The sequence below is a fragment of the Mirounga leonina genome, unplaced genomic scaffold, assembly GCF_011800145.1.
Source record: "Mirounga leonina isolate KUSES-001 unplaced genomic scaffold, KU_Mleo_1.0 Mir_197, whole genome shotgun sequence".
Classification (NCBI taxonomy): Eukaryota; Metazoa; Chordata; class Mammalia; order Carnivora; family Phocidae; genus Mirounga; species Mirounga leonina.
In genome coordinates this window covers 6,707,820-6,720,443 of record NW_023270494.1, presented here as the reverse complement: position 1 = coordinate 6,720,443, position 12,624 = coordinate 6,707,820, and the positions used below count along the sequence as shown (strand labels likewise).

General features: G+C 55.7%; 1 protein-coding gene across 3 annotated transcripts in view; it reads left to right on the top strand.

Moving 5' to 3' along the window:
- Nucleotides 1-9,417, top strand: part of DNAI2 (dynein axonemal intermediate chain 2) — a 36,224-nt gene extending 26,807 nt beyond the window's left edge. For all 3 annotated transcript variants that reach the window (XM_035026119.1, XM_035026118.1, XM_035026120.1), the window contains 4 exons: nt 3,504-3,639; nt 4,126-4,272; nt 5,079-5,306; nt 6,400-9,417. In XM_035026119.1, coding sequence (XP_034882010.1) covers nt 3,504-3,639; nt 4,126-4,272; nt 5,079-5,306; nt 6,400-6,486 — 598 coding nt within the window. In that variant the 3' untranslated portion in view covers nt 6,487-9,417. The remainder of the gene's footprint in view (nt 1-3,503; nt 3,640-4,125; nt 4,273-5,078; nt 5,307-6,399) is intronic.
- Nucleotides 9,418-12,624: the final 3,207 nt, after the last annotated feature.

Here is a 12,624-nt window from a genome sequence, read left to right as displayed (position 1 = left end):
AGAAGAAGAAGAAGAAGAAGAAGAAGAAGAAGAAGAAGAAGAAGAAGAAGGTAGCGGGAGGGGAAGAATGAAGCGGGGGAAATCGGAGGGGTAGACGAACCATGAGAGACGATGGACTCTGAAAAACAAAGAGGGTTCTAGAGGGGAGGGGGTGGGAGGATGGGTTAGCCTGGTGGTGGGTATTGAGGAGGGCACATTCTGCATGGAGCACTGGGTGTTGTGCACAAACAATGAATCATGGAACACTACATCTAAAACTAATGATGTAATGTATGGGGATTAACATAAGAATAAAAAAAAAACAGATTTAAAAACAAAAAAGAATCCGGGCACCTCGGCAGGATGGCTTGGTGGGTCTCCTCTCCTGTGAGGGTGGACATATAGGAGCAGAGAGGGACAGAGCTGTGAGCTCTGTCGCTGGATCAGAGAAGCTTGTGGATTCACCCAGTCTGCCCAGAGAAGAGCCCAAGTGGTGCATGAGACAGACCCTCAGCATGGTCCCACTGCCCCTGGGTGAGCCGGGGAGAGCCACATCCATAGACATGTCGCGATGTAGGCAGGGCCGAGAGACCAGAGCAGAGGCATGAGGTGGGGGGACAGGTGCCCCCTCAGTCTTCATGTGTGTCGACCCGGGGTTCCTTTCCAGCTCACGCAGTCACAGGTCCTGCAGTGTTGAGCCACTGTGGACCCGAACGGGCATCTTCTCTTCCAGTGGTTCCCAAATCTGGGTGCATCAGCATCTCCTGGGAGGAGTGGTTTGTTTTTTTGTTTTTGTTTTTGTTTTTTTTAATCCAGACTCCAGGGCTGCTGTATTGGATCTTGCATTTGACCCAGGAATGGGCATGCTAAGGATTTCCCCGGGGGCTTTATGATTCAGCCTGTCTTTGCTTTTGGAGCAGAAATCTGGTCCCATCTCCCTATTCTACAGGGTAGAGAGGGAGGCCCAGAGGGTAGCGCTTTGTTCCAGGTCCCATGGTGACTTAGAGGGCTCCACACCACCTACCCAGGTTCTGACTCTTTTGTCATATATATATATATATTCAACCATTTTTTTTTAAGATTTTATTTATTTATTTGAGACAGAGAGAATGAGAGAGACAGAGAGCATGAGAGGGAGGAGGGTCAGAGGGAGAAGCAGGCTCTCCGCAGAGCAGGGAGCCCGATGCAGGACTCGATCCCAGGACCCCGGGATCATGACCTGAGCTGAAGGCAGTCGCTTAACCAACTGAGCCACCCAGGCGCCCTATATTCAACCATTTTATTGAGGTGTCATTGACATGGAAAAGGCTGTACATACTTAATGCATACAGCTCTATGAGTTTGGGGATAAGTTATACCTGTGAAACCATGACTGCCATCAAAGCCATAAACATACCCATCACCTCTCTCCTACCCCCTTTATTGTAATTATTCTTGTTGGGGGGGGAGGTTAAGAACACTTAACATGAGATCTACCCTCTTGGCAAATTTTACTATTTGGTACAGTTTTGTTAGCTAGAGGCCCTACTAGATCATACTAGATCTCCAGAACTTATTTATTTTGCATAAATGAAAGTTTGTACCCTTGGACCATCCCCTTCCTGTTTTTCCCCTCCCCCCAGCCCCTGGCAACCAGTGTTCTACTCTCTGCTGCCGTGAGTCTGACTTTTTTAGATTCCACATGTAAGTGAGATCATGCAGTATTAGTCTTTCTGGGTCTGGCTCATTTCACTCAGCCCAACATCCTCCAGGTCCATCCACGTTGCTGCAAATGGCAGGATCTCCTTTTTTAAGGCTGAATAATATCCCATTGACTCTACAGACCATATTTCCTTTATTCATTCACCTGCTGATGGACATTTAGGTTGTTTCCATCTCTTGGCCATTGTCAGTAATGATGCAGTGAACATGGGGGTGCAGGTATCTCTTTGAGATTCTGATTTTAATTTCTTTGGATAAATATCCAGAAGTGGGATTGCTGGATCATAGGGTAGTTCTATTTTTAATTTTTTGAGGCAGTCCATACTGTTTTCCACAGTGGCTGCACTAGTTTGCATTCCCACCAACCGTGCACGAGGACTCGCTTCTCTCACCAACACTGTTTCTTGTTTTTTTGATGATGGCCATTCTAACAGGTGTGAGGAGCTGTCTCCTTGTGTGTATGGTTTTGTTTTTCTTTTTTTAAATCTCACTGTGCTTTTGATTTGCATTTCCCTGATAATGAGTGATGGTGAGCACCTTTTCAATGACCCATTAGTCATCTGTATGTCCTCTTTGGAGAATTATCTTTTCAAGCTCATTGCCCATTTTTTAATTGGGTTATTTGGGGTTTTTTTCTATTAAGTTTTTTGGTATGAGTTCCTTATATATTTGGGATATTAACCCTTTATTGCATATATGATTTGCAAATATTTTCTCCCATTCCATAAGTTGCTTTGTCATTTTTTTTGGCTTTGCTGTGCAGAAGCTCTTTACGTTGATATACCCCACTTGTTTATTTTTGCTTCTGTTGCTTGTGCTTCTGGAGTTATATCCAAGAAATGGCTGCCAAAGCCAATGTCAAGGAGCTTTTCCCCTCTATTTCTTTCCAGGAATTTTATGATTTCAGGTCTTATGTTTAAGTCTTTAACTCATTTTGAGTTGATATTTTTCATATGGTGGAAGATAAGGGTCTGATTTCATTCCTCACAGCAGAAATCTTCGAAAATCTAGATCCCACCAAGTAGGAAGTATAGCACTCTTCCAATGTCAATACTAGGAACTTTTCTGGGCACACTTCCTCTGACTCCTTTTAGTGAGTCCCACGGCTGGAAGACTGGGCCCAGATCCAGCGGCATGCACCTGTTCCCTGGAGCCTGCTGTGGGAAAATACCAGGGACCAGCCCCTCAGAAGGACCAGAGCCTTTTTTTTTTTTTTAAGATTTATTTATTTATTTATTTGAGAGTGAGTGCAAGCCGGGGGAGGGGCAGAGGGAGCAGGAGACAAGCAGAGTCCCTGCTGAACGCAGAGTCCAACATGGGGCTCAATCCCAGTACCCTGAGATCATAACCTGAGCCGAAATCAAGAGTCGGATGCTTAACCAACTGAGTCACCCAGGCCCCCAGGACCAGAGCCTTTAAAATGCAGACCGTGGGGCGCCTGGGTGGCTCAGTCAGTTAAGCGTCTGCCTTCGGCTTGGGTCGTGATCCCAGAGTCCTGGGATCGAGCCCCGCATCGGGCTCCCTGCTCCGCAGGAAGCCTGCTTCTCCCTCTCCCACTCCCCCTGCTTGTGTTCCCTCTCTCGCTGTGTCTCTCTCTGTCAAATAAATAAATTAAAAAAAATAATAATAAAATAAAATGCAGACTGTGAACTGCTGGTAAGCAAGTTGGCATGGCTAGAAGTCAGACACAAGAAAGAACTTCCTGCCCAGCAATGAGACCCTGGCGTCCGGCGGGCCTGGATGAGCAGAGCCGTGGCTCAGCGGCTTCTCTGTCCTTCCCAACCACAGTGGTCCTTGACCAGTGACCCCCTGGTGCCCCACAGGTACCACATGGCTTACCTCACCGACGGCGCCTGGAGCCCAGTGAGGCCGGCGGTTTTCTTCACCACCAAAATGGACGGGACCCTGGACATCTGGGACTTTGTGTTCAAGCAGTGTGACCCTGCCCTCAGCCTGAAGGTCATATATATCCCCCTCCCCACGCATCCTGGCCCTCAGGGTCTGGTGGCCCAGCAGAATCACCTGGGGGACATTTAGAAAGAAAAGAGAAGCAGAAAGCCTGGTCTCTCCTCCTGCCAGGCCTACTCCTCCGGCAGCCCTGGCGTGGGTTCCTGGCAGCTGACCCTTCCAGCCTAAGCTAAGGTCATATTTGCACGGCTGGAGCCGAGCCCTGCTGGCTTGGGCCATGGAAGGGCATGGAGTTTGGGACACAGCAGGATGACCCGGGGGGGCTGGACTGAGGGGGTGGAGGGTGGGGGATGGATTGAGGGGGTGGAAGATGAACGAAGGGGGCAAAGGGTGTCAACAGCCAATCTCAGAGTGTGACCTTCATTTTGTGGGTCAGGGGAGTCACCGAGGGTGTTTGAACACAGAGTTTGGCGAAGTGCCCACCTCCCCGGGGGCCAGATCGTCAACAAGTCTCTCTTCCCCAACCGGGTCCAACAGGTGTGTGACGAGGCCCTGTTCTGCCTCCGGGTGCAGGACAACGGGTGTTTCATCGCCTGCGGTTCTCAGCTGGGGACCACCACGCTGCTGGAGGTCTCCAATGGGCTGTGCACGCTCCAGAGGAACGAGAAGAACACAGCTTCTTCAGTAAGAGTCCAGTGCTGCCTGGCCGGGGGCAGAGCATGCTAGCCAGAGAAAAAGATCAGGCCCTCCCTTTTGCCTCCTGGGAAATGCATGGACTTTTGGGGAGGTGGCATGGTGTCCCCAAAATGAGCAGGTAAGTGGGGTCAGGAGTGTCTGAACCCACCCTGGCTTACCCACGTGGTGGTGCAGCTGCCTTGGGCAAGTCACCTCACCCCCCCGGGCTTGTCACGGTCAAAGTGGTTTGATAGGTCAGTTTGTCTGGCTTCACAGATGACATCTCTTTGAAGCAGACTCTGTCAAACAAAGGCTCAGAGATGCCATTAGAGAAGACAGAGGGAAGGCGGGGATCCTGGGGAAGGGGGCTGGGAGGCTGAGATCCGTCCCTACACCCCCCCAGCCCGCCCCCCCTGCCCCGGCGGACCCCTGCTGCCTCTCCCCAGCACCATGAGCACACCAGGGAACCAAAGGCCTGGTGCTGAGGCCCTGGGCCAGCCCCCTGGCTCTGCTGGGATTGTGGGCCGGCCCCCGAGCAGGTGCGTCCCTGGGCCCAGGGCCCCACAGTGCTCAGCTGTACGTGCGTTCTTCAGGCTGTTGTCTCTGTTCTGGGAACCCCTCGGAACTGGGTGACTGGGCAGCTCCGCTCCTGCCTCCCGACCTCAATGTCCAGCCCTCCTTTCTTGCCGTTAGCGCTGAGAACAGACCCCTTTGGGGCTGCACTGAGCAAAGAGACGTCAGCCCGGCCCCACGCTGGGAGCCAGCTGCTGGCCGCCGCCCTCCTCCCACAGCCTCCCTGTCCCCGTGTGCCCCAGATATTTGAGCGGGAGACCCGGCGGGAGAAGATTCTGGAGGCCAGGCACCGGGAGATGCGGCTGAAGGAGAAGGGCAAGGCGGAGGGCAAGGACGATGACCAGAGGGAGGAGGAGACCACCCTCAACCTTGAGGAGCTGGTCACCAAGGCCGAGGAGGAGTTCTTCGACATCATCTTTGCGGAGCTGAAGAAGAAGGAGGCAGAAGCCATGAAGAAGAAGCCGAAGCCTGTAGGGTCCCAAGCAGGGGGCACCGGGTGGGGAGGGGGAGTCAGGGGGCAGGGAAGCTCCAGGCCTGGGTTCTTCCTGCTCTCTGACCTCCTGGGTGACCTCGGGCAAGTGGCCTCAGCAGGTGGACCTTAACTTGTCCATCCAGCAAGTGGGAGGAGTGACTCCCTTCTTCCTGAGGAATCTTAAGTGTCCAAGGGGACTGCCCCGCTTTCGAGAAGTGGGTGGTGGGCTCCTGGGTGCCGACGGAGCGGACGGGCTGGTGGAAGACAGGCCGGCCCATGGAGGGGATAAACTTGTCCCATCTCATGAGCTCTCCCCGCTCCATCTCCCTCCACTGGGCCTGGGGCCCGGCTGTGATGTCTGCTGCTTCTTTTGCATTTGGAAGCGCGTGGATATGAGAGGCTTTATTCTCACACTGTCTGTGTGGCAAGGTGGGGGCACAGACCCTCCTCCGCTTATGGCCGAGGCGAGACTGGAGTCCCAGCTTTCAGACCCTCCCCGCCTCCAGAAGGCAGTGCTGACAACGGCCACTTTCTGTGGCGCAGTGCACCTGGCAGACAGCAGGCTTGGTGCTGGGGGTCCCCCCAAAGGTGCCCCTCCCGCTGCTCGAACACTGCACTTGGAGAAGCTGGGCCTCAGAAGGCAGTGCAGTGCACAGAACAACCTCGCTTCTGCCTGCCTTTCTCTTAAGTTTTCTGCAGCTGGCCAGAAATTCTGGGTTCAGGGCTGAGAAAGCAGTGCGGGGTCCTTATGCCCATTATTTGTAATCCGGGTCACAGCCCTGCGAGGAATCAGGCCCCCTGTGAGGGGACCAAAGAGACTCAGGAGGAGCTAGCCCGAGGTCACCCGGGAAGCAAAGCGACAGAAGTAGGACTTGTACCCGAGTCTGTCAGATGCCCTAGGCCGTGCCCGCCATCCGCACCCGCTGGCTCTGAGCACCGACTAGATCCTCGAGGCCAGGAGCTGGTAGCGGTCTCCCGAGTACCTGGCAATCCAGGCCTCCACCAGCGGGCTGCTTTGGCCTCAGGGGATTAACTTCCCAGAGTGCAGGGGAGGCCTGCCCCCCATCAATGATTCTGCACTGTTTCTGCAGAAACATCAGGATCTGGAGACAGATGAGGAGGTGGAAGGAGAAGACCAAGGGGAGGAAGAAGGTGACCATGCCGAGACTCCGACCTAGAAGGGTCAAGTCGGCCTTGCCACGGACCCACTTGCTCTGCACCTCTGTTTCCCACCTCCTGGTACGGTGCTGGCTTCGCAAGTGGGCGCTGAGCACCCCCCTTAAAGTGTCAGCAGAGGTAGGGCTGGGCGAGCAGAGGGTCCCTGACCCGACCCGATGCCCCACAAAGGGCTGGCCTCCCCTGACTCACTGAGCCCAGTCCCAAGGGACCCGTTGGAGGGAGGGAAGGGGCAGGGCTCATGCCCCAGCTGGGGACCCCTCCTCTCAGCCAGCCGAGCACACCCCGCCATTCATCCTGGCCCTGCGTGTTTCCTTGGGTTCAGCTTCCCCAGGGCTTTTCGGGCAATCATTTTCCTGCAAAGCCCGCAGAGCCTCCAACTGGACTTGCCTCAGCCTTGGCGGGGCCTCAGAAAGACCGGTGCGCGGGGAGAGGGGCTTCTCCTCCTCCCATCCTGACCCTCCCCTCCACATTACAACTCAGAGACACAGTCCGTCCGCTTCTAAAATGTCTCTGGGCAAACCCCCACCCCGACCCCCAGGCACTTTTACCTCTGAGAGGAGATGCACGAACGAGGTTGATTATTCTTGTACGCCTGCAAGCTTTCTGCTCTCTTAATTCTTACAAAATTCAATTAATAATAATGGTGCTAACACTGAGTGCTTATTGTACATCCTGTGCCGAGAGCTTTCCGTGTTATCTAATTCTTTGTGCAGAATCTCTGGAAGGTTTGTTCTCTGATTGTCCTTACTCTCCAGAGGAACAGTCGGATTCCGGGAGAAATGTGGGGACTGGCCCGGGTCACAGAGCTAGCGCAGGGCAGAGCGGGGACAGGAGTCCAGACAGCTCCGTCTCCGCCCGGCACAGCGGGCACCTGCAGGGCCCCTGGGGACACCAGGAACTGTGGTGCAGCAGAGCACTCCGCGACCATTACCAGAGACATCCGTAGCCAGGAGGGCACCTCAGAACCAGCTTTGCACCTGAAGTTCCCCAACCACCACTCATTCTGTGGGTGTCGGATGGTGCTAACAGGGACCCAAAGTGCCCCATAAAAAACTGCCCTTGTTAAGAATCTTACTGGGGAGGGACGCAGGGCCAGCCACCCTTTGTGACCAAAGGAAAAACAAACATTAAGTTGCCACTGTGGCCAGACCCTGATAGAATAATCCTCGTGGGACATATTTATCGAATGCCTGATCTTCGCAACAGCCCCAGAAGGAGCGCCGTCCCCATCTTCAATCCCCAAGTCACCGAGGCGCCAGGTGAGGCACAGAGAGAGGGAGCAATGCCCGAATCCCAGGAAGAAGAGTGGGCCGGCCGAGTTCCTGCCCCCTGCCCGGCATTGCCATCCGAGCAGAGGGCGCCCACACACCTCGTGTCTCGCTCTGTACCATCTCCTGTGACAGGGGCCTCACTGTGTGAGGACACGGGAAGCCTGGAGAGCAGTGGTTCCAACTGGGGGTGATTTTGCCCCCAACAGGACATTTGGCAATGCCTGGGCACATTTCGGACTGACGTAACTGGTGGAGGGGTGCACCTGGCTTCCGGTGGGTAGACAGAGGCCAGGCATGTTTTCCAACATCTTGCTGTGCACAGGACAGGCCTCACTGCAGAGAATGATCCGGCCCAAATGTCAATAGTGCTGAGTTTGAGAAACCCTGACTTAGAGGGAAAAAATTTATCCAAATGAAATGTCCAGGGAGAAAGTCACAACTCCCTGTCACATCAGCCCAGGCACACTGCCAACCCCTTGATGAGTGGCTGGGACAAGGAGCTCCAAGGGAGAACATTCTTTTATGTAATAGGATTTGGGCCTTTGGCCTGTGCTTGCAAAGGTGGACCACCTCCTGGGGCCTAAAAACACCTTAGCTGTGGGTACAGAGAGCACCCTGAGGCAGCGATGGTATTTGGGGAGTGGGCATGGCCGAGGACAGGACAGCCACCAACACCACTGGGCAGAGGGCAGTGGGAACTTTGTGGAGGCGATGCCCAGCCCTGCCTGTCCTCACGGCCATGAACTTTACCTCCTCGTAAACCAGCCTCACCCAGAACCCATTGCTTAGTCTCTTGCAAGGGGAGCAACACGAAACCACAAAGCATCACTGGACAACCAGAGGCTGCTGGAAAAACCCATCTCCATGGGCATAGAATGCAAAACGTCGTTGACGGGCCCGGATGCAGGAAGTGGGGAAGGGCGGCCAGACCCCAGGGTCCATGGCACAGTGAAGTCCCTCCCGTCAGTCGGTACACACCTGTGCTCCTTCTCTGGGTCCTGTTCTGCTCAGCTGATGTGATTGATAGATACACCGCTTAGCTGATAATGCTCCGGCCCGCAGCTGTGACAGCCCAGCAGGCTACAGGGGACGGCACTGTCCCACATTCACTTCTGACTACTATGGGGTATGATGGGCCCCCTCACCCTTCATTAGAGGCCCCTGGGGTGACACTGACTGTCAGGCGAGGCAAAGGTGACTAGTGGTCACCCCCAGGGTCAGACCAGCACCCCCTTTGGCTCTTCCCTGGCTCTCAGAACCAGAGACCCAGCAGCTGGCACCTCCATGTGCTAAGGGCCTACAGGATGGAAACAACACGGTGGACAGAGGCAGGGCTCTATGGAGCTCACCGGCAGGCAGAAAGGGCTGGGCTCCGAGGTCTGCACCCAGCACCGTGCTGGGTACCAACCACAGAGCGGCGAGCAAGCCAACGCTGACTCTGCTCTCCGGGAGCCCGTATGTCCACGGGAGAGACAAGAGCGGACAGGTACACAGGGAAATATAGAAACATGGTTGCACAGAGTGACATCTTCCAGGAAGTACAGGGTGCTCTGATGGGGATGAGAGCGGGAAGGACTTCTTAAGAGGAAAACCCTCGGGCGCCTGGGTGGCTCAATCGTTAAGCGTCTGCCTTCGGCTCAGGTCATGATCCCAGGGTCCTGGGATCGAGCCCCACATCGGGCTCCCTGCTCGGCAGGAAGCCTGCTTCTCCCTCTCCCACTCCCCCTGCTTGTGTTCCTGCTCTCATTATCTCTCTGTCAAATAAATAAATAAAAATCTTTAAAAAAAAAAAAAAGAAGAAGAAGAAAACCCTCGGTGGATGTCTTGTTTCCCAGGGGCCCTTTCATTTCCCCTCCCGAGCTAGAATTAGCCACGGCCCCTCACAAGCAGAGGCAGACTTCGGTCCCTTGGGCCCCAGAGGGTCACAGGGCTTTAGAAAGTGCTCAGGGCTCATCGAAACCAGTGGATTCCAGCTGCAGGAGGGTTTGGAGGGAGGAGGAGAATGTCACAGATCTCTGATTGAAAATACGGTTGCTTCGTGGAAATAATGGCCATGGATGACATCACCATTCAAGAGAGCAGCAGTGGCCCCCTCAGAGGGGAGCTTTTGCCCACTGGAAGCTTCAGGTATATGAATGAAGATCTCAAAAGCTCAGAAAAGCCAGAAAAGGGGGAAAGGACATAGGAGTTTTGAAGAAGCCATTTGTCTGTGCTGCCAGCCAGACAAGCAAGTGAAAGACAGACCTCCAGGACAGACAGACGAGAACAAGGGACGATTGAAGGGAGCAGCCCATCCAGAAGGCTGTCCAAGATTGAGCATGGCCAGAACAGGGGTGGGACGAGGGGACGGGCCAAAGATGAGCCAGGGAAGGCCAGGACTCCAGGCGAAGGGGCATGCTCCGTGTGGAAGGCCTTGGGGAGCCATGGTGGGATCTCAAGTGAGGTAATGACGCCAATCTATCTTTTAGAACAATGATGGTGGATTGGAAGGCAGAGAGACCATGCAGGCTGCTATGGCCCTCCAGAGGGGACACTGGGAGGTGCCAGCCTGTGGGCAGTGGCAGAGGGGATGCAGAGGAGGGACAGAAGCAACGGGAGTGGATGAGTGATCAGATCAGGGCAATACCTAGTGTGTGGAGGGTACGTACTGAGCTCTCACCAAGGGCCTGGCCCCTGTCCTTGTGGAGCTTCCTCTGATGGGTCTTTAAGGGCTTAAGTCGGAGCTTTGTGGAGGAGAAGAGGGGTCGGATATGGAGGGCAAACAGAAATTTGACGGAGTCGGAAAGGGTGCACTGGGCAGAGGGACCCCTGTGCGCGAAGGAGGACGCAGCACCAGCGTGGGTTTGGGAACAAACAAGCAGTCAGCGCGGGTGGGAACCTGCGTGTGTGGAGCGGATCAGGGTGATGAGGCTGGGAGCCGGAGGGAGGAGCTGTAGAGAGAGAGGTAGTTGTATTTGCTTATGCATTAGAGAGCAGGGAAGACCGTGGGCAGGGGGCACAGCAAGGGGCCGTGTTCTGCTCAGGTGAGGAGAGGTAAAAGCAGGAGCCGGGGGTGTGGATGGAGAGGAGAAACACCTGCAGAAGCGGAGTCCCCAGGATCTGAATAGAGAGGATGAGGGGAAAGGGGGCGTGAATGGTGGCTTAGCAGAAACAGAGAAGGCAAGTGGAGGACTCAGTTTGAGAACGGAGACAACGTTGTGACGAGTCTCTAAGTAAGATGGGCTGTGGCCTCCTGCTCAGAAGCTTCTCCTATTTTTATACCTCCATGAGCCATCCTGGGTGGGATTCAGGCAAGTGAAGGAACAGAAAAGAAAGAAAAAAGAGCTATAGGCCAAATGACCGGGGGTCTCCAGTGGCTGATCCGAATAGATTAGATTCAGGGTCTGGTACGCAAACCAGGAGGGTGGTTTCTATCCACAGAAAGCATCTTCAGACTTAACCTGATTTTCACTGCAGCACGCCCATTTGCAAGCCAGCCAGCCTTGGTGTGCAGCCTTGGGGGCAGCCTGGGCCAGAGAACAGGACAAAACCTTAGGGGACCGTTCCCCCCCCCGCCCCCGCCCCCGCCCCAATGCAGGAGTGTTTGGTTTCCACCAAGCTTCACTTGGTTTATGTATGTATCCAATCCAAGGCCATGGGTGGCTTCCTGCCACTGTTTATTAATAACTACACCTAACACTAGCTCCTCAGGGGCAGCCGGGGAAGCCGGTCCCAGGCTGGCATCATGCTCTGCCCCTGGATGTGTGCCAGGCTGTCTGAGACAGCCCTGGGGGAATGAACGGCTGGCTCTTCTTTACCCAGCTCCTTCCATGGGAAGAGATCCCCCGTGTGCTTCCCTCGCGAAGTCCTTGCAGGGGGCCTGCCTGGCTCAGCTTCCCCCCTGGCGGGTGCAGGACAACACAAGGAAGACGGACCATCAGGACCAGGAGGAGCTCCACCACCACCATGGGGAAACCAAGGCCCAGAGCAGGGACCGGAAACACTGGCTCTCGGTGGTTCCGCAAGTTGGATGCACATTCGAGCCCTGAGCCCTGTTTTCCTAGGGCCTCCTGAGGCCAGGAACCCATCCACCGTGCTCCTCCAGTGTGTCATTGCTGTCAGGCTCCCCAGCAGTATAGACCGCGGCGTTCAACCTGCACTTTCCGGCTCGGGGCTGTGGCTCTTTCAACCACACAGACCCAACCGTCTTGACCTAGATTCTGGTTTACCTATAAGGCCTTGTTTGCTAGTGGGGTACACTGAGGCAGGCTCTAATGTGAAACACCCCAAGTCCTACAGAAGTGCTCCCCTGCACCACTCCAGGGGACAGCCTGGGCAGAGACAACTCTGAACCCTTCTGCCATCGGACAGTGGCTGGAGACACGGCGCCAGTGACCCCGGCCACAGCCACGATGCGCGCTGTGCCCTGGGGAACACCAGGCAGCCCGCCGCCGCCCGCAGACGCCCGGACAGACACGGGCAGGCACGCAGACAGGCCGCAGGTGCGCGCGGCCGGAGGCACTGGGAGCGCGGCTGCCCGCGGGCCACGCAGCCGGCCGGGCGCCCCCTGGAGGGCAGTAGGAGAGGGGCCCTGGGCGCGAGCCGGGGGGGCGCGGGGAGGCGCCCAGAAACTCCCAAACGGAAGCGGCTGCGCCGGGCGGACGCAGGGCCGCGCAGAGGGCCGGAGGGACGCACAGGCGGGCAGTCGCCCGGAAAGCGGCGCAGGCTCGGGCGCCTTCCTGGCGGAGGCGGCCAACTCTCGCCTGCAGCGCGGGAGGGGCGGGGGCGCAGAGGCGGGAGGCGCCGTCGGGGCCCTCCCCTCGCCCCGCCTCCCGGTCAGCGCCCTTGGCCGCGGGCGCGTTGTTGGTTTCGGGTTGTCAGGCAGCG